Source organism: Amblyraja radiata, chromosome 27 (genome assembly GCF_010909765.2).
Source record: "Amblyraja radiata isolate CabotCenter1 chromosome 27, sAmbRad1.1.pri, whole genome shotgun sequence".
NCBI classification, from domain to species: domain Eukaryota; kingdom Metazoa; phylum Chordata; class Chondrichthyes; order Rajiformes; family Rajidae; genus Amblyraja; species Amblyraja radiata.
In genome coordinates, this window is record NC_045982.1 from 2,055,242 (window position 1) to 2,080,948 (window position 25,707).

The following is a 25,707-nucleotide window of genomic DNA, read 5'->3' on the forward strand; positions in this document are numbered from 1 at the left end:
CTCAGCAGCTGGCTATCAGGGAACAGCAGAAGAACTGATTGAAATATGGACAAACTGATGTGGTGATAATTGATAGGAATAGAATCGGGCCATTCGGCCCTTCGAGTCTACTCTGCCGTTCAATCATGGCTAGGAACGAACTGCAGAAGGTACACAAAAATGCTGGAGAAACTCAGCGGGTGCAGCAGCATCTATGGAGCGAAGGAAATAGGCAACGTTTCATAGAACATAGAAAATAGGTGCAGGAGTAGGCCATTCAGCCCTTCGAGCCAGCACCGCCATTCAATATGATCATGGCTGATCATCCAACTCAGTATCCTGTACCTGCCTTCTCTCCATACCCCCTGATCCCTTTAGCCACAAGGGCCACATCTAACTCCCTCTTAAATATAGCCAATGAATTGGCCTAAATTACCCTCTGTGGCAGAGAATTCCAGAGATTCACCACTCTGTGTGTGAAAAATGTTTTCCTCATCTCGGTCCTAAACGATTTCCCCCTTATCCTTAAACTGTGACCCCGAAACGTTGCCTATTTCCTTCGCTCCATAGATGCTGCTGCACCCGCTGAGTTTCTCCAGCATTTTTGTGAACCTTCGATTTTCCAGCATCTGCAGTTCCTTCTTAAACACAAAGAACTGCAGATGCTGGTTTAAATCAAAGATAGACACAAAATGCTGGAGCAACTCAACGGGACAGGCAGCCTGAAGAATGGTCTCCAGATATGCTGCCTGCCCCGCTGTTACTCAATTGTGGCTGATATATCTCTGCCTCCTAACCCCATTCTCCTGCCTTCTCGGGGTTCAGAGTGGGTCCTCTCGCACACAACAACAGGAGGGTGAGACAGACAAATGCATCAGGGTACCTGGGGGACAACCTGCAGCCCTTCTCCAGGTAACACTGCAACCTTCCTGCAGCCGCTAGGGCGAGACCAAAGTATGGTGGCGATGGCTTCATGGGTCTGGAGGTGAACTCAGGGTGGTACTGGACCCCCACAAAGTAGGGGTGATCTGCAAGGGAGAAAAGCAGACTAAATTATACTCTTGAACAGACACGGACTAGTCCATGCGATCAGTCTGTGCCTTGTTAAAAACAATTCAGTCAAAGTCATACAGCGTGGAAACAGGCCCTTCGGCCCAACCCTCTCCAAGACAGACGTGAAGCTCACCGTTTGACCTGTTTTTACAAAATGTTAAATGGTCAGCTCAACATAGATTACAAGACCTACACCAAACCCAAACCAATTAGGAGCAGACGAGGGCATTCGATCCAATATGTGATCCCAGCTACAAAGACAGATGTGTACAACAATTCGTTCTTCCCCCGCACAATTAAAGCACGGAATAATCTCCACCCAACTATAGTTACCCAACCAGATGCAACTACATTTAAAGTAGCTCTTTCTTCCCAATAACCCTTTCTGGCTTAAGCCCTCCCTTCACCACCTCCAGTTTAAATTCCATTTGGAATATTTTGGAGGACCAAGAAACCAAGAACTCGTCCTGGCTATACTAGTCCCACCTGCCTGCGTTTGGCCCAACTTGCCCACACCGGCCAACATGTCCCATCTACATCAGTCCCACCTGCTGGCGTTTGGTCCATATCCCTCCAAACCTGTCCTATCCATGTACCTGTCTAACTGTTTCTTAAACGTTAGGATAGTCCCGGCCTCAACTACCTCCTCTGGCAGCTCGTTCCATATATCCACTACCCTCTGTGTGAAAAAGTTACCCCTCAGGTTCTTATTAAATAATTTCCCCTTCACCTCTATGTCCTCGATTCACATACTGTGGGCAAGACGGTGCATCTACCCGATCTATTCCTCTCATGATTTGTTAAGTTCTGTCATCGGGCTTCTGGAGGGTCCTTCCGTAAGCTCGGGTAGTTTCCGATTCACCTCCACCCCAGTCAAAGTCAGCAAAGGCTAGCTTCATCTCATCTCAGTTATTCTCCAACCAACCAGATTGTTTCCTCTGCAACATTGGAGGTTGAGGGGGGGGGGGGGGGGGGGTCCAAATGGAAGTTTATAAAACCACGAGGTTTAGACCGATGGTCAGAACCTTTTCGCGCAGAGTGGAAATGCCAGAGACTAGAAGGCGTAGCTTTAAGGTGAGAGGAGTGAAGATTAAAGTGGTGGAAATTTAAAGGATTAAATCAACACCACTTGGTCGAGCCCCGACCTGGGGTCCGATCGCCCGGCGCGGGGAGCTCAGATTCCCCCCCCCCCTGATGCAGGAGTTTGATCGCCCCAACGAGGAGGGTTCGACCGCCGGCTACGGGAGCCAAGATCGTCTCGTCAACGGGAGGCTCGAGGACCCCGACCACGGGAGAACAAAGACGGGAAGAGATGGAACTTGTTTTTTCGCCTTCCATCACAGTGGGGAATGTGGAGAGTCACGGTGGTGGATGTTCATGTTAAAATGTGTTTTGTGTGTTCTGTTGCTTTTATTGGTATGGCTGACTTGGCAAATGAAATTCCTCGCATGTTGCAAAACACCGTTGGCTAATAAAGTATTATTATTATAGAAACATAGAAAATAGGTGCAGGAGTAGAGGCCATTCGGCCCTTCGAGCCTGCACCGCCATTCAATATGATCATAGCTGATCATCCAACTCAGTATCCTGTACCTGCCTTCTCTCCATACCCCCTGATCCCTTTAGCCACAAGGGCCACATCTAACTCCCTCTTAAATATAGCCAATGAACTGTGGCCTCAACTACCTTCTGTAGCAGAGAATTCCACAGATTCACCACTCTCTGTGTAAAAAATGATTTTCTCATCTCCGTCCTAAAAGACTTCCCTCTTATCCTTAAACTATGATCTTGTGTAGTCTTTTCACTGACTGGTTAGCACGAAACAAAACGCTTTTCACTGTACCTCGATACAGGTGACAAAAATAATCTAAACTAACACTAATGTTGAAGACATGAGGGGAGGGGGGAGGGTCCGCGGGCAGCTCACAGCTCGGTCTCTCTTCACCTACCATCCAGCTCGACAATCTCCATACGTTCTCCTTCCACGTCCTGACCAACAAACCGCAATCCCCTCTCTTCAAAACTTTTCTTCATTTCTGGATTTACCTGAAACGCAAGCACCTTGTTGATTAGTGTTGTGTGAACAATGTACAAGTTTGTAGGTTAATGGGCTTGGTAAATGTAAAAATGGTCCCTGGTGTATGTAGGCTAGGGTTAATGTGCGGGGACCACTGGTCCGGGCAGATCCGGTGGGTCGAAGGGCCTGTTTCCATGCTGTATCTCTAATCTAAACCGAGCTAAAAGAGCCCCGACCCGAAACGTCACCTATCCATGTTCTCCACAGATGCTGCCTGACCCGCTGAGTTACTCCAGCACTCTGTGAAACGTCACCTATCCATGTTCTCCACAGATGCTGCCTGACCCGCTGAGTTACTCCAGCACTCTGTGAAACGTCACCTATCCATGTTCTCCACAGATGCTGCCTGACCCGCTGAGTTACTCCAGCACTCTGTGAAACGTCACCTATCCATGTTCTCCACAGATGCTGCCTGACCCACTGAGTTATGGTGCAGCAGCATCTATGGAGCAAAGGAAATAGGCAACGTTTCGGGCCGAAATCCTTCTGGAAATAGGCAACGTTTTGGGCCGAAACCCTTACGGGTTTCGACCCAAAACGTTGCCTATTTCCTTAGCGCCATAGATGCTGCTGCACCCACTGAGTTACTCCAGCACTCTGTGAAACGTCACCTATCCATGTTCTCCACAGATGCTGCCTGACCCGCTGAGTTACTCCAGCACTCTGTGTCTTTTTTTAATTTTAATTTTTATCACTTTAATATGGTTAAGTTTTATTGTTTTTTTAGATCAGGAACATCTGATGTTAAAAGTGTTTACACTCAATGAAAGGTAAGAAAAAATAAAGTGGAAGAGATTAGAACACGCAAGTTTAAAAAACACACGCTTGAAACTCTGAAAACTGAGAGGTAGATATGACCCAAACAAACAGGCCGGCACGGTGGCACAGCGGTAGAGTTGCTGCCTCACAGCGCCAGGGACCCGGGTTCCATCCTGACTACGGGTGCTGTCTGTACGGAGTCTGTACGTTCTCCAGGTGATCCAGTTTCCTCCCACACTCCGAAGATGTACAAGTTTGTAGGTTAATTGGCTTCGGTAAAACTGTGTGTGTGTGTGTAGGATAGTGTTAGTGTACGGGGTGATCGATGGTCGGCGTGGACACGATGGGCCGAAGGGCCTGTCTCTCTGCCGCATCTCTAAACCAAACTTGGATATTAGTTTAACTTGGCATCATGTTCAACTTCAGACACAGTGGGCCGAACGGCCTGTAGTGTTCCTGTGTTGAAGGTTGCATTTGTGCAATAAAATGCAGTATGTTTTCATGAAAGCAGTCGTGTGCCTTTTTATTGCAAATAAGTGATAAGGAAAGCTAAAGTTGTTTGTACCTCGTATCGGTGTCTGTGTCTTTCCTCTATCGAGTCAGATTCCTTGTACAACTTCCCTACAAGTCAAAGAAAACAAAGAGCTATTTTTTTGAAAGACGACAACATTGATGACAGACAAACAAACTCTCCACAGGGTGATGGTTTCTGTTAATTGAGCAGACCCGTGATTAAAGTGGTGGCGCAGCGGTAGAGTTGCTGCCTCACAGCGCCAGAGACCCGGGTTCCATCCTGACTACGGGTGCTGTCTGTACGGAGTTTGCACGTTTTCACCGTGACCTGCGTGGGTTTTCTCCGGGTGCTCCGGTTTCCTCCCACACTCCAAAGACGTGCAGGTTAATTGGGTTGGTATAATTGTAAATTGTCCCCAGTGTGTGTGTGTAGGGTAGTGTTAGTGTGCGGGGATCGCTGGTTGCCGTGGACTCGGTGGGCCGAAGGGCCTGTTTCCGCGCTGTATCTCTAAACTAAACTTGCAAATGTAAAGCAACCCGAGTATGTGTGTGTGGGCGGGGGGGGGGAATAAAGCCTCGGGATAACAGATTGCAGGGAAAATGAATGGGGAATCGGATTAGTCATAGAGCGAGGAAACAGGCCCTTCGGCCCATCTTTGTCTGTGGGGCACGGATACTTGTAGGAAGGAACTGCTGGTTTAAACTGAAGATAGACGCAAAATGCAAGGGCAACTCAGCGTCTACATCCCTCGTTTCCCTCTGCCGACTCTCAGGCTGAAGAAGGGAAACGTCACCCATTCCTTCTCTCCAGGGATGCTGCCTGTCCCGCTGAGTTACTCCAGCTTTTTGTGTCTGTCTTCGGACATGGACACTCAGTCCTTTAACGCAAGCGTTTGTTTCGCTGAGAGCCAAAGCTTTGGAGACGGAGGGAGAGGAAAAGCAAGGGGGAGAAAAAGAAAGGGACAAGCAGTCTTAAAGCAGAGAGCCGACCGGCAACTTACAGAGGACGGAGTTCTTGTCCTTGAGTATGGTGGTCCGTTTGCCAAGCCTCATGGTTCCACCCATGTCACCGGGATTGTGTTCAGGCATGTCGATCACCTGCACGAGTAACAACACGCATGTTAAAATCCACACATCAATAGACAATAGGTGCAGGAGTAGGCCATTCGGCCCTTCGAGCCAGCACCGCCATTCAATGTGATCATGGCTGACCATCCCCAATCAGTACCCCGTTCCTGCCTTCTCCCCATATCCCCTGACTCTGCTATTTTTAAGAGTCCTATCTAGCTCTCTCTTGAAAGCATCCAGAGAACCGGCCTCCACCACCCTCTGAGGCAGAGAATTCCACAGACTCACCATTCTCTGTGAGAGAAAGTGTTTCCTCGTCTCCGTTCTAAATGGCTTACTCCTTATTCATAAACTGTGGCCCCTGGTTCTGGACTCCCCCAACATCGGGAACATGTTTCCAGCCTCTAGCGTGTCCAAGCCCTTAACAATCTTATATGTTTCAATGAGAATCCCTCTCATCCTTCTAAACTCCAGAGTGTACAAGCCCAGCTGCTCCATTCTCTCAGCATATGACAGTCCCTCCATCCCGGGAATTAACCTTGTAAACCTACGCTGCACTCTCTCAATAGCAAGAATGTCCTTCCTCAAATTAGGGGACCAAAACTGCACACAATACTCCAGGCGTGGTCTCAAGACAGACGACAACAGTGAATTCACGGGTCGTAGTTAAAAGGAGGGGAACCATCTAACCAGATCACCCTGAAGTACAGATTAAAAATAAAGGAATATTCATTAGGTGTATACTAGTGTCCAAGTGATTCTCCTTCCCATTCCCACACTGACCTTTCTGTCCAACACCTCCTCCATTGTCAGTGAGGCTAGTCGCGAATTGGAGGAACAGCATCTCATATTTCGCTTGGGCAGCTTACAGCCCAGTGGTATGAATGTTGATTTCTCGAACTTCAAGTAACCCCGGCATTCCCTCTCTCTCCATCCCTCCCTCACCCAAGTCGCACCAGCTTCTCGTTCTCACCCAGCAATCAGCTAACAATGGCCTGTTTCATTTATCACAGTTACTTTTTTGCATATCTTTCATTCGTTGTTCTTTATCTCTCTACATCACCGTCTATATCTCTCGTTTCCCTCTCCCCTGACTCTCAGTCTGAAGAAGGGTCTCGACCTGAAACGTCACCCATTCCTTCTCTCCGGAGATGCTGCCGGTCCCGCTGAGTTACTCCAGCTTTTTGTGTCTATCGTTGGTTTAACCCAGCATCTGCAGTTCCTTCCTACACATGCTACATACATACCACAGGATAGCTTGTGTTGGCATCAAACTCGGTAGAATTGGCATCTGTAATAGCAAACAAAAAAATGTGTTGTGAAACACAGCAAATATAAAACGGAACTGTTATATTTTTCTAACCGGGGTAAAACAAACTTAAGACACAATGCTTATTGGGACCAGGAAGCGATCGGGCAAGATCATCTCTGACCCCTCTCACCCTGGCCACAAACTCTTTTAATCACTTCCCTCTGGAAGGCGACTCCGGATTGTCAAAGCTGCCACAGCCAGACATAAAAACAGCTTTTATCCACGAGTAGTTGCTCTACCCAACATCCAAAAATCTGTAGCCTCCCTTTGATCTGTTGGTTCACATGCTTGATCAATGGTGTTTCATCATTAATGTTTTATTATTATTAATGTTTAGTGTTTTCTGAGTCATTTGTAACTGTCACTGTATGTCATGTTGTTACTTGTGGGCGGAGCACCAAGGCAAATTCCTTGTATGTGAATACTTGGCCAATAAACTTACTTACTTACTTATGGTTATATTAAAGGTGAAAGCGAATATCTGGTTTACAACACATTCCACGTGTTAAATTCTGACGCATTAGAAAATGGGGAAGGTAAATAATTCAAATGGTAATTTTGAAAATTCTTTGCCAGAAATGAATTAAAATGATGATATAGTCGAGAAAAATCTGTGTTCGCAACAATGAGCATGGGGAATGTTTGACCTTAAGAGATACAGCGCTGGAACAGGCCCTTCGACCCGTCGAGTCCGCGCCGACCAGCGATCACACTCGCACTATCCTACCCGCTAGGGACAACTTTTCAATTACACCAAGCCTATTAACCTACACACCTGTAAGTCTTGGGAGTGTGGGAGGAAACCGGAGCACCCGGAGAAAACCCACGCAGGTCATGGGGAGAACGTGCAAACTCCGTACAGACAGCGCCCGTAGTCACTGGACCTCGGAACAGGTGCTAAATAAAGTCTTACACTGAGGAAACACTTTTTCTCACAGAGAGTTGTGAGTTTGTGGAATTCTCTGCCTCAGAGGGCGGTGGAGGCAGGTTCTCTGGATACTTTCAAGAGAGAGCTAGATAGGGCTCTTAAAGATAGTGGAGTCAGGGGATACGGGGAGAAGGCAGGAGCGGGGTACTGATTGTGGATGATCAGCCATGATCACATTGAATGGGGGTGCTGGCTCGAAGGGCCGAATGGCCTACTCCTGCACCTATTGCCTATTGAATATTTTGGCCAAGGACTCTGCATGCGCACGTGTCTTTGAAGGAACTGATTGTGTAAATCATATCCTATGATTGGCAAGGCACAATGGAAATATGTTGCCCGTACCTGACCAGTTCAGCTCATTCCGTGCGAACTCCACGACAGCCAGCTGCATGCCGAGACACACACCTGCAGGAACAGAACGATGAGGTTCAAGGACCCTTCAACACAGGAAAACATCACCGAATATCTCGCACGCAAGTCTTTAGACTTTAGAAGGTAGACACAAAATGTTGGAGTAACTCAGCGGGACAGGCAGCATCTATGGAGAGAAGGAATGGGCGACGTTTCGGGTCGAGACCTTTCAGCAGACTTTAGAGATACAGCACGGAGACAGGCCCTTCGGCCCATCTAGTCCACGCCGATCACCCCGCATGCTACCACTATCCTACACACACTCGGGACAATTTACAACTTTCACCGAAGCCAATTAACCGACAAACCTGTACGTCTTTGAAGTGTGGGAGGAAACCGGAGCACCCGGTGAAAACCCACTCAGGTCACGGGGAGAACGTACAAACTCCGTACAGACAGCGCCCGTAGTCAGGATCGAACCCGGGTCTCTGGCGCTGTGAGGCAGCAACTCTACCGCTGCGCCACCATGCCGGACTAAGTCACTTTTTCTCACAGAGAGTTGTGAATCTGTGGAATTCTCTGCCTCAGAGGGCGGTGGAGGCAGGTTCTCTGGATGCTTTCAAGAAAGAGCTAGATAGGGCTAGAACGGGGTACTGATTGGGGATGATCAGCCGTGATGACATTGAATGGCGGTGCTGGCTCGAATGGCCTATTCCTGCACCTATTGAACAAAATCGGACACAAAGCCACTAAAGACTTTACTTGCAACAACGCACCATACTCTCACCTCTAAAATACTATTGGTTCAGTTACCGGCCATGAGACACATTTATTAAAGATGCTCACTGGCACCTTTGTGTCTACAAGACACACTGCTCAAGAATAGATGACAAGAGATAGACTCACAGAGCTGGAGTAACTCAGCAGGTCAGGCAGCATCTCTGGAGAAAAAGGACAGAGTGACGTTTCGGGTAGGGACCTTTCCTCAGACTCGGGTCCAGTCTGAAGGGCCCCAACCCAAAACGCCACCTATGGGACCCATTGGTTAGTGCGCGCAAGTTGGGCCGAAGGGCCTGTTTCCACGCTATATGATTCTATGCATGTTCTCCAGAGATGCTGCCTGACCCGCTGAGTTCATAAGATCATAAGTGATCGGAGCAAAATTAGGCCAATCGGCCCATCAAGTCTACTCTGCCATTCAATCATGGCTGATCTATCTCTCCCTCCTAACCCCATTCTCCTGCCTTCTCCCCATAACCGCTGACACCCGCAATCTATCTATCTCTGCCTCAACTATATCCACTGACTTGGTCTCTGCAGCCTTCAGCGACAAAGAATCCCACAGATTCACCACCCTCTGAGTAAAGAAATTCCTCCTCATCTCCTTCCTAAAGGTCCGTCCTTTAATTCTGAGGCTGTGCCCTCTGGTCCTAGACTCTCCCACTAGTGGAAACATCCTCTCCACATCCACCCTATCCAAGTTACTTCAGCACTTTGTCTTATAAGGTCATGAGAAATAGCAGTGGAATTAAGCCATTCGGCCCATCAAGTCCACTCCGCCATTCAATCATGGCTGATCTATCTCTCCCTCCTACCCCCCATTCTCCAGCCTTCTCCCCATAACCCCTGACACCCCTACTAATCTCTAGCCTCTGTGTTTTGTTTAAGTCATCGAGCAGTTCTGCACACCCACTAGTTGCCGTTCATGATTAAGGCAGGGAACACAGCGCTGGAGATGAACGCACTCACCCAGAAATGGCTTCTTCTGTTTTCTTGCCCAGGCAATGGCGAGAATCTTTCCCTCTGTCCCACGAACACCGAAACCTCCAGGCACCAGAACTCCACTGCAAGAGAAACCGCAGACACTGAGTGCATCTGGCAGTACACGTCGTGTTTACTGTCATGTGTACCGAGGTACAGTGAAAAGCTTTTGTTGCGTGCTAACCAGTCAGCGGAAAGACAACACATGATTACAACCAAGCCAGTCAAAGTGTACAGATACATGATAAGGGAATAACGTTTATGGCAAGGTAAAACCAGCAAAGCCCAAACTAGGACAATAGACAATAGGTGCAGGAGTAGGCCATTCGGCCCTTCGAGCCAGCACCACCATTCAATGTGATCATGGCTGATCATCCACAATCAGTACCTCGTTCCTGCCTTCACCCCATATCCCCTGACTCCACTATTTTTAAGAGTCCTATCTAGCTCTCTCTTGAAAGCATCCAGAGAACTTCCACAGACTCACAACTCTCTGTGAGAAAAAGTGTTTCCTCGTCTCCGTTCTAAATGGTTTTATCCTTATTCTTAAACTGTGGCCCCTGGTTCTGGACTCCGAGGGTCACCAATGAGGTAGATGGTAGTTCAGGACCGCTCTCTGGTTGTGGTAGGATGGTTCAGTTGCCTGATAACAGCTGGGAAGAAACTGTCCCTGAATCTGGAGGTGTGTGTTTTCACACTTGAATGAATGAATGAATAAGTTTATTGGCCAAGTATATTGACATACAAGGAATTTGCCTTGGTGCTCCACTCGCAAGTAACAACACTGCATAAGAATGACACATAAAACATTAATATTAATAGGCAAGGCAAGGCAACTTTATTTATATAGCACATTTCATACACGAGGCAGACTCAAAGTGCTTCACATAAAAACATGTCATACAATAAGTGAAATAATAAAATGAAATAAAATAGAAGAACTAAAAGAAAAGAAAAGCAAAATTAAAAATGCATTATAAAAAGTGCAAAAGTTAAAAGTGCACTGTAGTTAAGATTTAGCTGAAAGCTAAAGTAAACATAAAAGTTTTCAGTCTTGTTTTAAAAGTGGTCAAAGTTGAGGCAAGTCTTAAATCTTCAGGAAGTTTATTCCAGCTATTTGTTGCATAGTAACTAAATCCTGCTTTCCCATGTTTTGTATTTACTCTGGGAATCACTAGCAGATTGGTTTCAGAAGATCTTAGCGGTCTAGAAGGCTTATATAGTGGAAGCATGTCAGTGATATACTTTGGCGCTAAACCATGTAGTGATTTATAGGTGAGCAGCAGGATTTTAAAATCAATTCTCTGACATACAGGGAGCCAATGTAAGGATTTAAGGATTTAATACACACTTCTGTGCCGTATTTATGCCGTGACCAGGGATTTTGGCGCGGAGGGATGGTTGGGGACTTACTTGGCACTGCACAGGTTCTGCCACGCCTCGTGGTATTTCACCGGATCTTCCTCCTGTCTAGCCAGCTCCAGGTCCGCTGAGTCGATATACTGCCGAGAAAAACACCAAAAACATTTCACCGGCTCTGCACACACGCACGAGATGGCAAAAGTCCAATAGTTTTAGATTAGTTCAGTTTATAGACAATAGATGCAGGAGTAGGCCATTCGGCCCTTCGAGCCAGCACCGCCATTCAATGTGATCATGGATGATCATCCCCAATCAGTACCCCGTTGCTGCCTTCTCCCCATATCCCCTGACTCCGCTATCTTCAAGAGCCCTATCTATCTCTCTCTTGAAAGCATCCAGAGAACCTGCCTCCACCGCCCTCTGAGGCAGAGAATTCACAACTCTCTGTGTGTAAAAGTGTTTCCTCATCTCCGTTGTAAATGGCTTACCCCTTATTCTGAAACTGTGGCCCCTGGTTTAGAGATGTAGTGTCCAAGTGTAAGTCTCAGGCTTACCTTCACCTCCAGCTTCTGATGAATGGCTAGTGCGGAGTGTTCCAAAGCCTTGATCACAGAGGCGTAGGAGTCGGACAGCTTGGTGTACTTCCCCACCAATGCAATGGAACAAATCTCCAACGTGCGATCATACCTGGAGTTGGTTGTTTCGACAAGGGAGAAGGAGAGAGCAGAACAGTAATTATTCTCAGGCAAAGCTGTGTGAACTGATCAATCGCTGACACAAGGAGAAGGCAGGAGGATGAGGGGGCTTCTCACAGAGATGTATAAAATCATGAGAGGAATAGATCGGGTAGACGCCCAGATCTCTTGCCCAGAGGAGGTGAATCGCAGACCAGAGGACAGAGGTTTAAGGTGAAGGGGAAAAGATTTGCCATAGGTGTATGGAACGAGCTGCCTGAGGAGGTGGTTGAGGCAGGGACTATCCCAACATTTATGAATCAGTTAGACAGGTACATGGATAGGACAGGTTTGTAGGCATATGGACCAAACGCAGGCAGGTGGGGCGAGGGTAGCTGGGATATGTTGGTGGGCATGGGCAAGTTGGGCCGAAGGGCCTGTTTCCACACTGTATCACTCTGAGAACACAAGGCAGAATTGAAATGCAGTAGAGTTCCTGCCATACAACCACTTGCAATTAAATGACAAATTTATCACCTTAACAGAGGGATTGTAAACCTATCTTCAAATGGTGGAATGTGTAGGAAGGAACTACAAATGTCGGTGGTGCAGCGGTAGAGTTGCTGCCTTACAGCGAATTCAGCGCCAGAGACCCGGATTCGACCCCGCTACAAGTGCTGTCTGTGCGGAGTTTGCACGTTCTCCCCGTGACCCGAGTGGGTTTTCTCCAGAAATCATCGGTTTCCTCCCACTCCAAAGACGTACAGGTTTGTAGGTTAATTGGCTTCGTAGATGTAAAAATTGTCCCTAGTGGGTGTAGGATAGTGTTAATGTGTGGGGATCGCTGGTCGGCACGGACCCAGTGGGCCGAAGGGCCTGTTTTCGTGCTGTATCTCTAAACTAAACTGAAGATAGACACAAAAAGCTGGAGTAACTCAGCGGGTCAGGCAGCATCTCTGGAGATCTTTGGTCTAAAGAAGGGTCTGGACCCGAAACATCACCTATTCTCTTTCTTCAGAGATGCTGACTGACCTGCTGAGTTACTCCAGCTTTTTGTGTCTATCATCAAATGGTGGAAAGTTCACACAACTCAAATTACCGAGCTTCCGAGCGCAGCACACAGCCTGACTAATCAAATAACCATTTCCAATCAATGGGAAACATTCAATCAATAACCCTGAAATTATTTTTTTATGGAAAATACTCAACTTTGTTCACTCGAGGCAGCGTGAGAGTTTAGTTTAGAGATACAGCTCGGAACTGGCCCTTCGGCCCACCGAGTCTGTACTGACCAGCGATCCCCGCACACTAACACTATTCTACACACACTAGGATCAATTTACAATTATACCAAGCCAGTTAACCTACAAACCTGCACGTCGTTGGAATGTGGGAGGAAACCTGAGCGCTCGGAGAAAACCCACGGGGAGAAGGTACAAACTCCGTGCTGACAGCACCCGCGGTCAGGATCGAACCCGGGTCTCCGCAAAGGACCAATGACCCAGGATGTCTGATGCCCACACAAGAGCCAGTCAGAGTGACTACATACCTGTCTGCCATTTCCCTCCACTTGCTGAGAAGCTTTCTTGGTTTAGCTTCATAATTGAGATTGAGTCTTCCCTTAAAATAGCCGACAACGCCTTCCGCTTCCAGCAACAGGGGAACTCGGTAAAGGGAACAAACGTCGTACACACAGATAACCTGCAGTCAAACACAAATGCGTAGGTTTACCAGGTTAGTTCCCGGGATGGCGGCACTGTCATATGCTGAGAGAATGGAACGGCTGGGCTTGTATGCTCTGGAGTTTAGAAGGATGAGAGGGAATCTTATTGAAACATATAAGATTATTAAGGGTTTGGACACGCTAGAGGCAGGAAACATGTTCCCGATGTTGGGGGAGTCCAGAAACAGGGGCCACAGTTTAAGAATAAGGGGTAAGCCATTTAGAACGGAGATGAGGAAACACTTTTTCTCACAGAGAGTTGTGAGTCTGTGGAATTCTCTGCCTCAGAGGGCGGTGGGGGCCGGTTCTCTGGATGCGTTCAAGAGAAAGCTAGATATAGCTCTTAAAGACAGCGGAGTCAGGGGATATGGGGAGAAGGCAGGAACGGGGTACTGATTGGGGATGATCAGCCATGATCACATTGAATGGCGGTGCTGGCTCGAAGGGCCGCATGGCCTACTCCTGCATCTATTGTCTATAAGCCATTCCAGAAATAATAATGTGGAGGATGGAACTGCAGATTCTGGTTTAAACCGAAGATAGACACAAAATGCTGGAGTAAATCAGCGGGTCGGGCAGCATCTATGGAGAGAACGAATGGGCGACGTTTTGAGTCGGGTCTGAAGAAGGGTCTCGACCCGAAACGTCACCCATTCCTTCTCTCCAGAAATGCTGCCTGTCCCGCTGAGTTTCTCCAGCATTTTTGTCCACCTTCGATAGATCAGCCATGATTGGATGGCAGAGTAGACTTGATGGGCCAAATGGCCTAAACGCTGCTCCTAAAACATTTGATGTCGATAAAACCAAGGGGCTGCATAACAAAGTGCCAGACTTCAGTCCAATGGTTCTTCTAGTCAGCAATTCTGCTCCGATCACCGACGAACTCCGTCCGCACCGCGTCGCCCGGCACGGAGGCACTGGTCACCGCACGCCAACCAAAGCGCGGCACAACCCCAGCCGTTAAACCCAGGGTAAGATGCTCGCTTACCTGCTCCGGTTCCACGTGGCAGAACATTGAGATCTTCTCCTTGACGGCCTTCTCCATGGGGGTGGTACACCGGCACACAATCTGCACAGACAGTTCGAAACATCACTCAACATAATTTGAGGAAGGACATTCTTGCTATTGAGGGAGTGCAGCGTAGGTTTACAAGGTTAATTCCCGGGATGGTGGGACTGTCATATGCTGAGAGAATGGAGCAGCTGGGCTTGTACATTCTGGAGTTTAGAAGGATGAGGGGGATCTCATTGAAACATATAAGATTGTAAGGGCTTGGACACGCTAGAGGCAGGAAACATGTTCCCGATGTTGGGGGAGTCCAGAACCAGGGGCCACACACAGTTTAAGAATAAGGGGTAAGCCATTTAGAACGGAGACGAGGAAACACTTTTTCTCACAGAGTGGTGAGTCTGTGGAATTCTCTGCCTCGGAGGGCGGTGGAGGCCGGTTCTCTGGATACTTTCAAGTGAGAGCTAGATAGGGCTCTTAAAAATAGCGGAGTCAGGGGATATGGGGAGATGGCAGGAACGGGGTACTGATTGGGGATGATCAGCCATGATCACATTTAGTGGCGGTGCTGGCTCGAAGGGCCGAATGGCCTACTCCTGCACCTATTGTCTATTGCCATGCCACAGCTGCTGCCTTACAGCGCCAGAGATCCGGGTTCGATCCAGACTAGGGACAAACTTATTGAGGTGTATAAAGTCATGAGAGGAATAGATTGGGTGGATGCACAGTGTCTCTTGCCCAAAGTGGGGGAATCAGAGAACCAGAGGGCTTAGATTTAAGGTGAAGGGGGAAAGATTTTATAGGAATCTGAGGGGTAACTTGATCATGCAAAGGGTGGTGGGTGTATGGAACGAGCTGCCGGAGGAGGTAGTTGAGGCTGGGACTATTGCAACATTTAAGAAGCAATTAGACAGGTATGGAGGGATATGGGCCAAACGCAGGCAGGTAGGACTAGTGTAGATGGGGCATGTTGGTTGGTGTGGGCAAGTTGGGCCGAGGGGCCTGTTTCCACGCTGTATGACTCTAATGGCCCAATTCTGCTCCTATCACTTATGAATTGATGAACAAACGCGGGCAGGTGGGAGTGGCGTAGATGGGACATGTTGGTCGGCCTGGGCAAGTTAGGCTGGAGGTCCCGTTTCCACGCTGTGTTTGACTCCAACGTTCTATCGCTCGGGCTTTGGGATCACTCCACGCTTACCAAGTCTGGCGACAAGCCGAGGCCACGAAGTTCTCGAACGCTATTCTGCGTTGGTTTGGTCTTCTGCTCTCCGGTGGTACTTGGCTGAAATATAAAGGAGAGACGAGGATCGGGATTTGGATCTTCTACACAAGAGCAACTTAAGGGCCTGTCCCACTTACACGTCCTTGGCTCGCAAATTACGCGACCTCGTGGTCGCTTGAGGCGTACGGGCACCTTATGGCCGCGCGGGGCCGGTCCCACTTAGAAGCGCAGAGGGGTATGGAGTTGTGCGGGGGCTGGTCCCGACATCGCGCGGGGCTCCGAAATTCTGACAGTGGCCGAAATCTTCGTGCGCCAACGGCCTGTCAGCACGCAGGCGCATTGCGGTCGTACGCAGCGTCTTGACGGCGTACGCCTAGCGCGTGGCGTTGTGCGATGATGTCACCGCCTGGCATGGCGTTGCGTGATGACATCACCGCCCGACGCCCAAATTCAGTCGGCCCGCCTCCTGCCCAGCTGATTGGTAAGCTTAACGCAAATGACGTCACGCGCGAACTGCGCTTCCGTTTGGTCGCGCCAAACGCACACAATCGCATGCAAATGGGACAGGCCCTTTAGAAAGATTCACAGACCAGCCGGTGGGGCTGGGTGGTATAACAGGGGCAACGATTACTTGGACGGTTAGTACTGAAACATCACAGGAGCGTAACGAGTTTTACATCCCCTCCAGCAAGGCCCTGGTGCATCCACAAGATTCAGAGGTCACATTCCAGAGAACATTAGAAGCAACCCCGTTTTGAGTCACTTGTGTTTCATTGGGCGAGTTAATCGTGAGGCCTTGGTCACCTTGAGAGGAGGGGTAAAACTGCAAATAGTTCCGCTCCTGTTCCCATCAACCCCCCCCCCCCCCCAAATAACATTTCCGTTTCTTTCAAGGCGGCAGACTGCCCCAACTTGTCACCAGCTTTCCCACCAATAGGTAGCATGACCAAGCTAGACGGGCTTCGTAGTTCAGATTGAGGAGGCGGCTATTTAAAAGGGCAAGGAGCAGGAGGGTAGGTCCCACATGCCGGGCACACTAGCCATGGACAGAGGGCCTGGATAGAGTGGATGTGGAGAGAATGTTTCCACAAGACCAGAGGTCACAGTCTCAGATTAAAGGACGTACCTTAACAAAGGTGATGAGGAGGAATTTCTTTCGTCAGAGGGTGGTGAACAGGGTACTGATTGTGGACGATCAGCCATGATCATATTGAATGGCGGCGCTGGCTCGAAGGGCCGAATGGCCTATTCCTGCACCTATTGTCTATTGAATCTGTGTTTTTTTTTGTGCCACAGATGGCTGTGGAGGCCAGACCCCTGAGTAGTACGGGTGTCAGGGGTTACGGGGAGAAGGCAGGAGAATGGGGTTGAGAGGGAAGGATAGATCAGCCATGATTGAATGGCGGAGTAGACTCGATGGGCCGAATGGCCTAATTCTGCTGCTACAACTTGTGAACACCAGCCTTATAATCAATGATGGGAGGGTTAAGAGGAGGGGGAAACTCTGCAAAACAAAACGTCAATAACAAATACTAGGGAGGAAATTAATTGCAAGAAAATGTTCTTTGTGGGTTTGAGGAGATAGTAGACTGCCGATCATAAGGTCATAAATGATAGGAGCAGAATTAGGCCATTCGGCCCCTCATGGCTGATCTATCTCTCCCTCCTAACCCCATTCTCCTGCCTTCCCCCCATAAGCCCTGACACCCGTACTAACCAAGAATCTATCTATCTCTGCCTTAAATATATCCATTGACTTGGCCTCCACAGCCTTCTGTGGCAATGAATTCCACAGATTCACCACCCTCCGATTATAGAAATTCCTCCTCATCTCCTTCCTGAAAGAACGACCTTTAATTCTGAGGCTGTGACCTCTAGTCCTAGACTCTCCCACTAGTGGAAACGTCCAGATGCTGGAGTCGGGAGCAACGTGCAATGCTGGAGGAAATCAGGGGAAGAACCCGCCCTCCCGCGATGATCCAGCAGACTGTTTTGTTGCTTTTGTGTGTTCTTGATTAGTACGGGTGTCAGGGGTTACGGGGAGAAGGCAGGAGAATGGTCTTGAGAGGGGATCGGCCGTGATTGAATGGCGGAGTAGACCGGTTGGGCCTAATTCTGCTCCCGTCACCTTTGACGTTAGGAGTTTTACGTCTAATTTGCTCTGCAGTTCGGCGAGATGCTTTGCAACACATTAGTGGGAAGACAGGATTTATAAAGTTCCCGTAGGTTAGAGAAACCTCCCGGCTATAGGCCCTACCTGTTTCAGAGAGGCACTGCCAGGAACCTGGAAATAGATTGCCCATTCTCAGTCAGTCAGGGACAGTGTGCGGGAAGGAAAAGACACGTTATAAACCTCACTGAAAAGTGTAAAATTCCCTAGCACATTAAACCGTTCTGGCCGATAGCAGATTGGGCTGTTTTTTTTTTTAATGCTAATGATAGACTTAACACTCAAAGTTACACAACAAATCTTGGGGCGGGGCAGCGGTAGAGTTGCTGCCTCACTGTGCCAGAGACCCGGGTTTGATCCTGACTACGGCCGCTGTCTGTGTGGAGTTTGTGATCTGCGTGGGTTTTCTCCGGGTGCTCCGGTTTCCTCCCGCACTCCAAAGACGCACAGGTTTGTAGGTTAATTAGTTTCGGTAAAATTGTCCATATTGCATAGACAATAGACAATAGGTGCAGGAGTCGGCCATTTGTCCTTTCGAGCCAGCACCGCCATTCAATGTGATCATGGCTGATCATCCCCAATCAGTACCCCGTTCCTGCCTTCTCCCCATATTCGATTCCTCTTGTTATAAAAGCCAACATGCCATTCACTTTCTTCACTGCCTGCTGTACCTGCATGCTTACTTTCATAGACTGATGTACAAGGACCCCCAGATCCCGTTGTACATCCCCTTTTCCCCAACTGGACCACCATTTCGATAGTAATCTGCCTTCCTCCTTATTCTTAAATCTATGTCCTCTTGCTCTGGATTCCCAACTCTGGGTAATTCACCCTAACTATTCCCCTCATGAGTTTACACACCTCAATAAAATCTGCCCATACACTCCTGCACTCCAAGGAATAAAGTCCCAGCCTGCTCAACCTCTCCCTGTAGAAGTCCCAACCTCTCCCTGTAGCTCAGGCCCTCGAGTCCTGGCGACATCCTCGTAATTTTTCCCAGCACCATTTCCAACTTAGACAATCGATAAAAGGTGCAGGAGTAGGCCATTCGGCCCTTCGAGCCAGCACCGCCATTCAATGTGATCATGGCTGATCATCCCCAATCAGTACCCCTTCTCCCCATATCCCCTGACTCCGCTATCTTTAAGAGCCCTATCTAACTTAACGACTTCTTTCCTATAATAGGGTGACCAAAACATCTTGTGTGTTTTCATTAAACCCACACTAACTTAATCCATGTTGGCACCCTTTAATTCACTTGATGAGCACGAGAGAACTCTTGCGAACTTTAAGAATGTGCAGGGCACTTTGTTTTTTTAACACAGAGGCTGGTGGGTCCCTGTAACACAAGGCCAGGGCTTGTGCTAGAGGCAGATAGGGTCGTGGCGTTTGAGAGACTTGTGGATAGGCACATGGATGTGTGGGAAATGGATTATGTACAGATAGGTAACATTGGCCATGGCATCATTAGACACTGAATTAGCTGGTTCAGACTCGGTGTCGTTCAGTAAGAATTCTTTGTCACGGCTGGCTAAAAATGAATGAATGGGTTTATTGGCCAAGTATTCACATACAAGGAATTTGCCTTGGTGCTCCGCCCGCAACTGACAACACGACAGACAGCGACAGATAAGCTAAAATGTGCAGGGAGGAACTGCAGGTGCTGCTTTACACCGAAGATAAGACACAAAATGCTGGAGGAACTCAGCGGGTCAGGCAGCATCTCTGGAGAGAAGGAATGGGTAAGGATTCGGGTCGAGACCTTTCTTCAGCCTGAACATGGAAAGGTGACGTTTCTTCCGATGAAGTTGTCCCGACCCGAAGCTTCACCTATCCATGTTCTCCACAGATGCTGCCTGACCCGTTGAGTTACTCCAGCACTCTGTGACCAGTTGTCAGCGGTTGGGAGACAATGTTTAAGGGGAAACGGAGAACGCAAAGCGAGGACTACTCACCAGCGGCACCAAACTGACGTGAATATTGCAGAAGTTCTCTCGTTTAACTTTAAACTGGAACTGGCGAAATGCTTCAATGAAAGGCATGCTCTCGATGTCACCCACAGTTCCGCCCAGCTGAGAACACAGAAGATAAAAAACGTTGCACATTGAATGGGGGTACTGGCGGTGTGTGTCTAACCTTCACACAAGAGGGGCCGAACGGCCAAATTCTGCTCCTATCATTTAGGTAGAGTCGCTGCCTCTCAGCGCCAGAGACCCAGGTTCAATCCTGACTACGGGTGCTGTCTGTACGGAGTTTGTACGTTCTCCCCGTGACCTGCGTGGGCTTACTCCGGGTGCTCTGGAGCGTAGAGGGTGGCGCGGACGGTTGGGGGGGGGGCGGGCTGTGGCCCAGATAAGGTGGAGGCCACAATGGTCCATTGTTGGCAGTGGAGGAGGTGATAACATAGGGCTACGAACCGTGGAACTAGCAGGATGGGGGAGGCAAAATGTGCAGGAAGGAACTGCAGATGCTGGTTTAAATCGAAGACAGACACAAAAACCTGGAGTAACTCATCGGGACTGGCAGCATCTCTGGAGAGAAGGAATGGGTGACGTTGCAGGTCGAGACCCTTCTTCAGACTGATGTCAGGGAAGTACAGAAATAACACGTAGTCAGAAACAGTAAGGCTGGTGGGAGAACTGGGAAGGGGGAGGGACAGAGAGGGCGAGAGGGGTGGGGGGGGGGGAATGCAAGGGTTAATTGAAGACCACACAAAGTGGTCGCGGTTTACCTCGATAACGCAGACTTCGGGCTCCACCCCATCGCTGTCGACGGGGATACGGGCTTGGCGTAACACCCACTCCTGGATCGCATCCGTGATGTGTGGGACCACTGCACGTGGACAACGGGATAGATCAGTCACACTGCCCGCGTCCAGCCAATCCCCCCGCCCCCCACTGCGCACCAAACCACTTTACACCGCTACACTCCAGATAAACAGCACGGAAAAAGGCCCTCGGCCCACCGTGTCCGCGCCGACCAGCGATCCCCGCACTATCCTACCCACACTAGGGACAATTCACAATCTTTACCGAAGCAATTAACCTACAAACCTGCACGTCTTTGGAGTGTGGAAGGAAACCGGAGCACCCGGAGAAAACCCACGCGGTCACGGGGAGAACGTACAAACTTGCTGAAGCTTCAACAGATGCCATTAAACTGAGGAATCTGAGGGGTAACTTTTTCACACAGAGGGTGGTGGGCGTATGGAACAAGCTGCCAGAGGAGGTAGTTGAGGCTGGGATTATCCCAACGTTGAAGAAACAGTTAGACAGGCACATGGATAGGGCAGGTTTGCAGGGATATGGACCAAACATAGGCAGGTGGGACTAGTGCAGCTGGGACATGTTGGCCGGAGTGGGCAAGTTGGGCCGAAGGGTCTGTTTCCACGCTGTATCACTCTGTGACTATGACTCCATGACTAAGGCAGAAGGCAGCTGTGGAGGCCGTCAGTGGATATTTTTAAGGCAGAGATAGACAGATTCTTGATTAGTACGGGTGTCAGGGGTTATGGGGAGAAGGCAGGAGAATGGGTAGGAGGGAGAGATAGATCAGCCATGATAGATTGGTGATATAGACTTGATGGGCTGAATGGCCCAACTCTGCTCCTATCACTTGTGACCTTATACAGAGAGCAACTTGACCTTGTGCCGCCCCTAATATTTGATCAGAGAGAATGGGTGGGCAAGTTGGGCCGAAGGGCCTGTTCCCGCCCTGTGTCACTCCATGACTCCAACGCAGGTCCAGGCATCAGTTCAGCTGTAAGTGATGCGAGGTCCCCCAGTCAAATAACCATATAACAATTACAGCACGGAAACAGGCCATCTTGGCCCTTCTAGTCCGTGCCGAACACTTACTTCCACCTAGTCCCATCTACCTGCACTCAGACCATAACCCTCCATTCCTTTCCCGTCCATATACCTATCCAATTTATTTTTAAATGATAAAAACGAACCTGCTTCCACCACTTCCACTGGAAGCTCATTCCACACAGCTACCACTCTCTGGGTAAAGAAGTTCCCCCTAAACTTTTGTCCCTTAATTCTCAAATCATGTCGTTTGAATCTTCCCTACTCTCAATGGAAAATGCTTATCCACATCAACTCTGTCTATCCCTCTCATCATTTAAAAGTTGCCTGTACCTTGCACCGTCTTGCCCAGGTAGTCCCCTTTGCGTTCCTTGTTGATGACCCACTGATAGATCTTCCCGGTGGTGATGTTGTTGTCGCGGGTCAGGCGGATGTCAAGGAAACGCTCGTAGTTTCCCAGGTCCAGGTCCACCTCCCCTCCGTCGTCCAACACGAACACCTCACCTGCAAAGTCAACGTCAAATTTATTCGTCACATGCACCCGAAGGTGCAGTGAAATGAATTTGCCAGCAGCGATACACTTAAAAAAAGGACACACAATACACAATAGGATTTAACACAAACATCCACCACAGCATAAAGATGTATAAACTTTATTGACCAATTTGTAGAGCCTCCGAAAATGTTGATGAATTTTTCGCACGGTTCAGGTATTGTCTATATTTATTACTTGAATAAAGTCTATTTTGAAATTTAAAAAAATAAATCCACCACAGCTTTCTTCACTGTGGCGGAAGGCAACAAAGTTCAGTCAGTCCTCCTCCTTTGTTCATCCGTGGTCAGGGCCATAGACCCTCCGCAGTTTCCGATACGGACGGCAGGATGTACAGGCCCTCTCGTCGGGATGATCCAAACTCTGAGGTTGGGACGGTCGAACACACTCCGCGGCTTGGAGCGCCCAAATCGGCACTTTCCTACCGGAGACCGCGGCTTCCGAGAGAGAGCAGGAGGAGTTAGGAACTGTGCAGATGTTGGTTTAAATCAAAGATGGACACATCACTCCAAACCATCCCTGTCCATAGATAAGCACAAAATGCTGGAGTAACTCAGCGGGACAGGCAGCATCTCTGGAGGGAAGGAAAGGGTGACGTTTTGGGTCGAAGCCCTTCAGACTGATCTATTCACGATCTCCAGAGATGCTGCCCGACCCGCTGAGTTACTCCAGCACTTTCTGTCCACCCCGTGTAGGCATACGGCGTGGAAACAGGCCCTTCAGCCCAACCTGCCCACGCCGACCAACATGTCCCATCTACACTAGTCCCACCTGCCTGCGTTTGGATTTATTCTTGTTTCTCAGGCTCATAATGGCTTCTTTGACTTTCATTGGCACAACTTTGGTCCTCGTGTTGATAAACAGCAATAAAAGTTTCCAAAGGTGATGGAAAGACTGGAGGAAAGACTAGGTGCTGAGAGCTCTCTTATACCTGCATTAAGGAGGCAATTAAACACACCTGAGCAATTACAAACACCTGTGAAGCCACGTGTCCCAAACATTATGGTGCCCATGAGGTATGTATAAACACAGCTGTAATTTCTACATGGTGAAACCAAAATGTATAAAAATACCCTTTAATAAAATCTGACAATATGCACTTTAACCACATGTGATTTTTTTAAATCACGAATCTCAAATTGTGGAGTACAGAGGCAAATAAATAAATGATGGGTCTTTGTCCCAAACATTATGGAGGGCACTGTACCTGTCCAAATGTCTTTTAAGTTTGACATAGTCCCAGCCTCAACTACCTCCTCCGGCAGCTCGTTCCATACACCCACCACCCTTTGTGTGAAAATGTTACCCCTCAGACTCTTATTAAATCTTTTCCCCTTCACCTTAAACCTACATCCTCTGGCCCTCGATTCCCCTACTCTGGGCAAGAGACTATGTGCATCAAAGTCCTCTGTTCCATACACAGTGGCGATTCGAGATGGCCAGTCGCTGCCTCAAAAAGGCTGGCAATATCATCAAGGACCCACAGCATCCTGGCCACACACTCATCTCCCCGCTACCTTCAGGTAGAAGGTACAGGAGCCTGAAGACTGCAACGACCAGGTTCAGGATTGGCTACTTCCCCACAGCCATCAGGCTATTAAACTCGGCTCGGACAAAACTCTGAACATTAATAGCCCATTATCAGTTATTTGCACTTTATCAGTTTATTTATTCATGTGTGTATTTACGTATATAATGGTATATGGACACACTGATCTGTTTTGTTGTCAATGCCTACTATGTTCTGGTGTGCTGAAGCAAAGCAAGAATTTCATTGTCCTAAAAGGGACACATGACAATAAACTCTCTTGACTCTTGCCAATACCGTACCATGTTCGTAGGGTGAGAATGTGCCCGCATCGATGTTGATATAGGGGTCGATCTTGATCGCAGTCACACGGAGGCCACAGGACTTCAGGATGGTGCCGATGCTGCTGGCAATAATGCCTTTGCCGATGCCCGAGATCACCCCGCCCGTCACCAAAATGTACTTCATTGGTCCTCTGGAACCTAGGAGCAAAACAAGAGGGCAACACAACTAGTGATAGCGGCAGAATTAGGCCATTCGGCCCATCGAGTCCTCTCCCCCATTCAATCGTGGCTGGTCTATATCTCCCTCCCAATCCCATTCTCCTGCCTTCTCTGCCTCAGAGGGCGGTGGAGGCCAGTTCTCCGGATGCTTTCAACAGAGAGCTAGATAGGGCTCTTAAATATAGCGGAGTCAAGGGATATGGGGAGAAGGCAGGAACGGGGTACTGATTGGGGATGATCAGCCATGATCACATTGAATGGTGGTGCTGGCTCAAAGGGCCGAATGGCCTACTCCTGCACCTATTGACTATTCTCACCGTAACCCGACACCCGCACTATTCAAGAATCTGTCTATCTCTGACTGACTTGGCCTCCACAGCCCTCTGCAGCCAAGAATTCCACAGATTCATCACCCTCTGACTAAAGAAATTTCTCCTCATCTCCTTCGTAAAAGAACAACCTTTAATTCTGAGGCTGTGACCTCTAGTCCTGGACTCTCCCACAAGTGTAAACACCCTCTCCACACCCAATCTTCACTGCCGTCTGTGGCAGAAATCATCGCCCATCCCTGTCACACCCTCTTAGAGAACTTAGAGACGCAGCCCAGACCATCACACAAACCAACCTCCCTTCCATCGACTCCATCTACACCTCACGCTGCCTCGGCAAGGCCAGCAGCATCATCAAGGACCAGTCTCACCCCGGCCACTCCCTCTTCTCCCCTCTCCCATCGGGCAAGAGGTACAGAAGTGTGAAAACAAATGCACACCTCCAGAGTCAGGGACAGTTTCTTCCCGGCTGTTATCAGGCAACTGAACCATCCTCTCACCAACTAGAGAGCGGTCCTGAACTACGATCTACCTCTTTGGAGACCCTCGGACTATATTTAATCGGACTTTACCTTGCACTAAACGTTATTCCCTTCATCTGCACACTCTTGACGGCTCGATTGTAATCTGTCTTACCGCTGACTGGATAGCACGCATCAAAAAAAAAATTTCAATGTACCTCGGTACACGGGAAAATAAACTAAACTGAAAAACCCCAGCAACCTCGACGTTTTCTCTTCAACGTATTGTACGAACAGAATAAAGGCTACACTCAGCAGGTCAGGCAACATCTGTGGAGGGAAGGGATGGGTGACGTTACGGGTCTGGACCCTTCTCCACAGAAGATAAACACAAAAATCTGGAGTAACTCAGCGGGACAGACAGCAAGCCGACTCAAAAAGGAATATGTGTAGGAAGAAACTTCAGATGCGGGGTTCAAACCGAAGCTGGAGCAACTCAGCGGGACAGGCAGCATCTCCGGAGAGAAGGGACGGGTGACGTTTCAGGTCGAGACCCTTCT

General features: G+C 48.7%; 1 protein-coding gene across 2 annotated transcripts in view; it reads right to left on the reverse strand.

Annotated features, from left to right (window-relative positions):
- ctps1 (CTP synthase 1) overlaps window positions 1-25,707 on the reverse strand; it is a 35,654-nt gene that overhangs the window by 4,363 nt on the left and 5,584 nt on the right. Inside the window, exons 2-18 of one of the 2 annotated variants that reach the window (XM_033044873.1) lie at window positions 24,157-24,336; window positions 22,107-22,277; window positions 20,696-20,796; window positions 19,920-20,036; window positions 18,052-18,078; window positions 15,771-15,854; window positions 14,549-14,629; window positions 13,387-13,538; window positions 11,718-11,850; window positions 11,215-11,303; window positions 9,790-9,884; window positions 8,032-8,094; window positions 6,697-6,740; window positions 5,383-5,479; window positions 4,434-4,489; window positions 2,982-3,078; window positions 863-1,007 (exon numbers count right to left, since the gene is read on the reverse strand). In XM_033044873.1, coding sequence (XP_032900764.1) covers window positions 863-1,007; window positions 2,982-3,078; window positions 4,434-4,489; window positions 5,383-5,479; window positions 6,697-6,740; window positions 8,032-8,094; window positions 9,790-9,884; window positions 11,215-11,303; window positions 11,718-11,850; window positions 13,387-13,538; window positions 14,549-14,629; window positions 15,771-15,854; window positions 18,052-18,078; window positions 19,920-20,036; window positions 20,696-20,796; window positions 22,107-22,277; window positions 24,157-24,336 — 1,732 coding nt within the window. The remainder of the gene's footprint in view (window positions 1-862; window positions 1,008-2,981; window positions 3,079-4,433; window positions 4,490-5,382; window positions 5,480-6,696; window positions 6,741-8,031; window positions 8,095-9,789; window positions 9,885-11,214; window positions 11,304-11,717; window positions 11,851-13,386; window positions 13,539-14,548; window positions 14,630-15,770; window positions 15,855-18,051; window positions 18,079-19,919; window positions 20,037-20,695; window positions 20,797-22,106; window positions 22,278-24,156; window positions 24,337-25,707) is intronic. The other variant, XM_033044874.1, reaches the window with a different exon arrangement.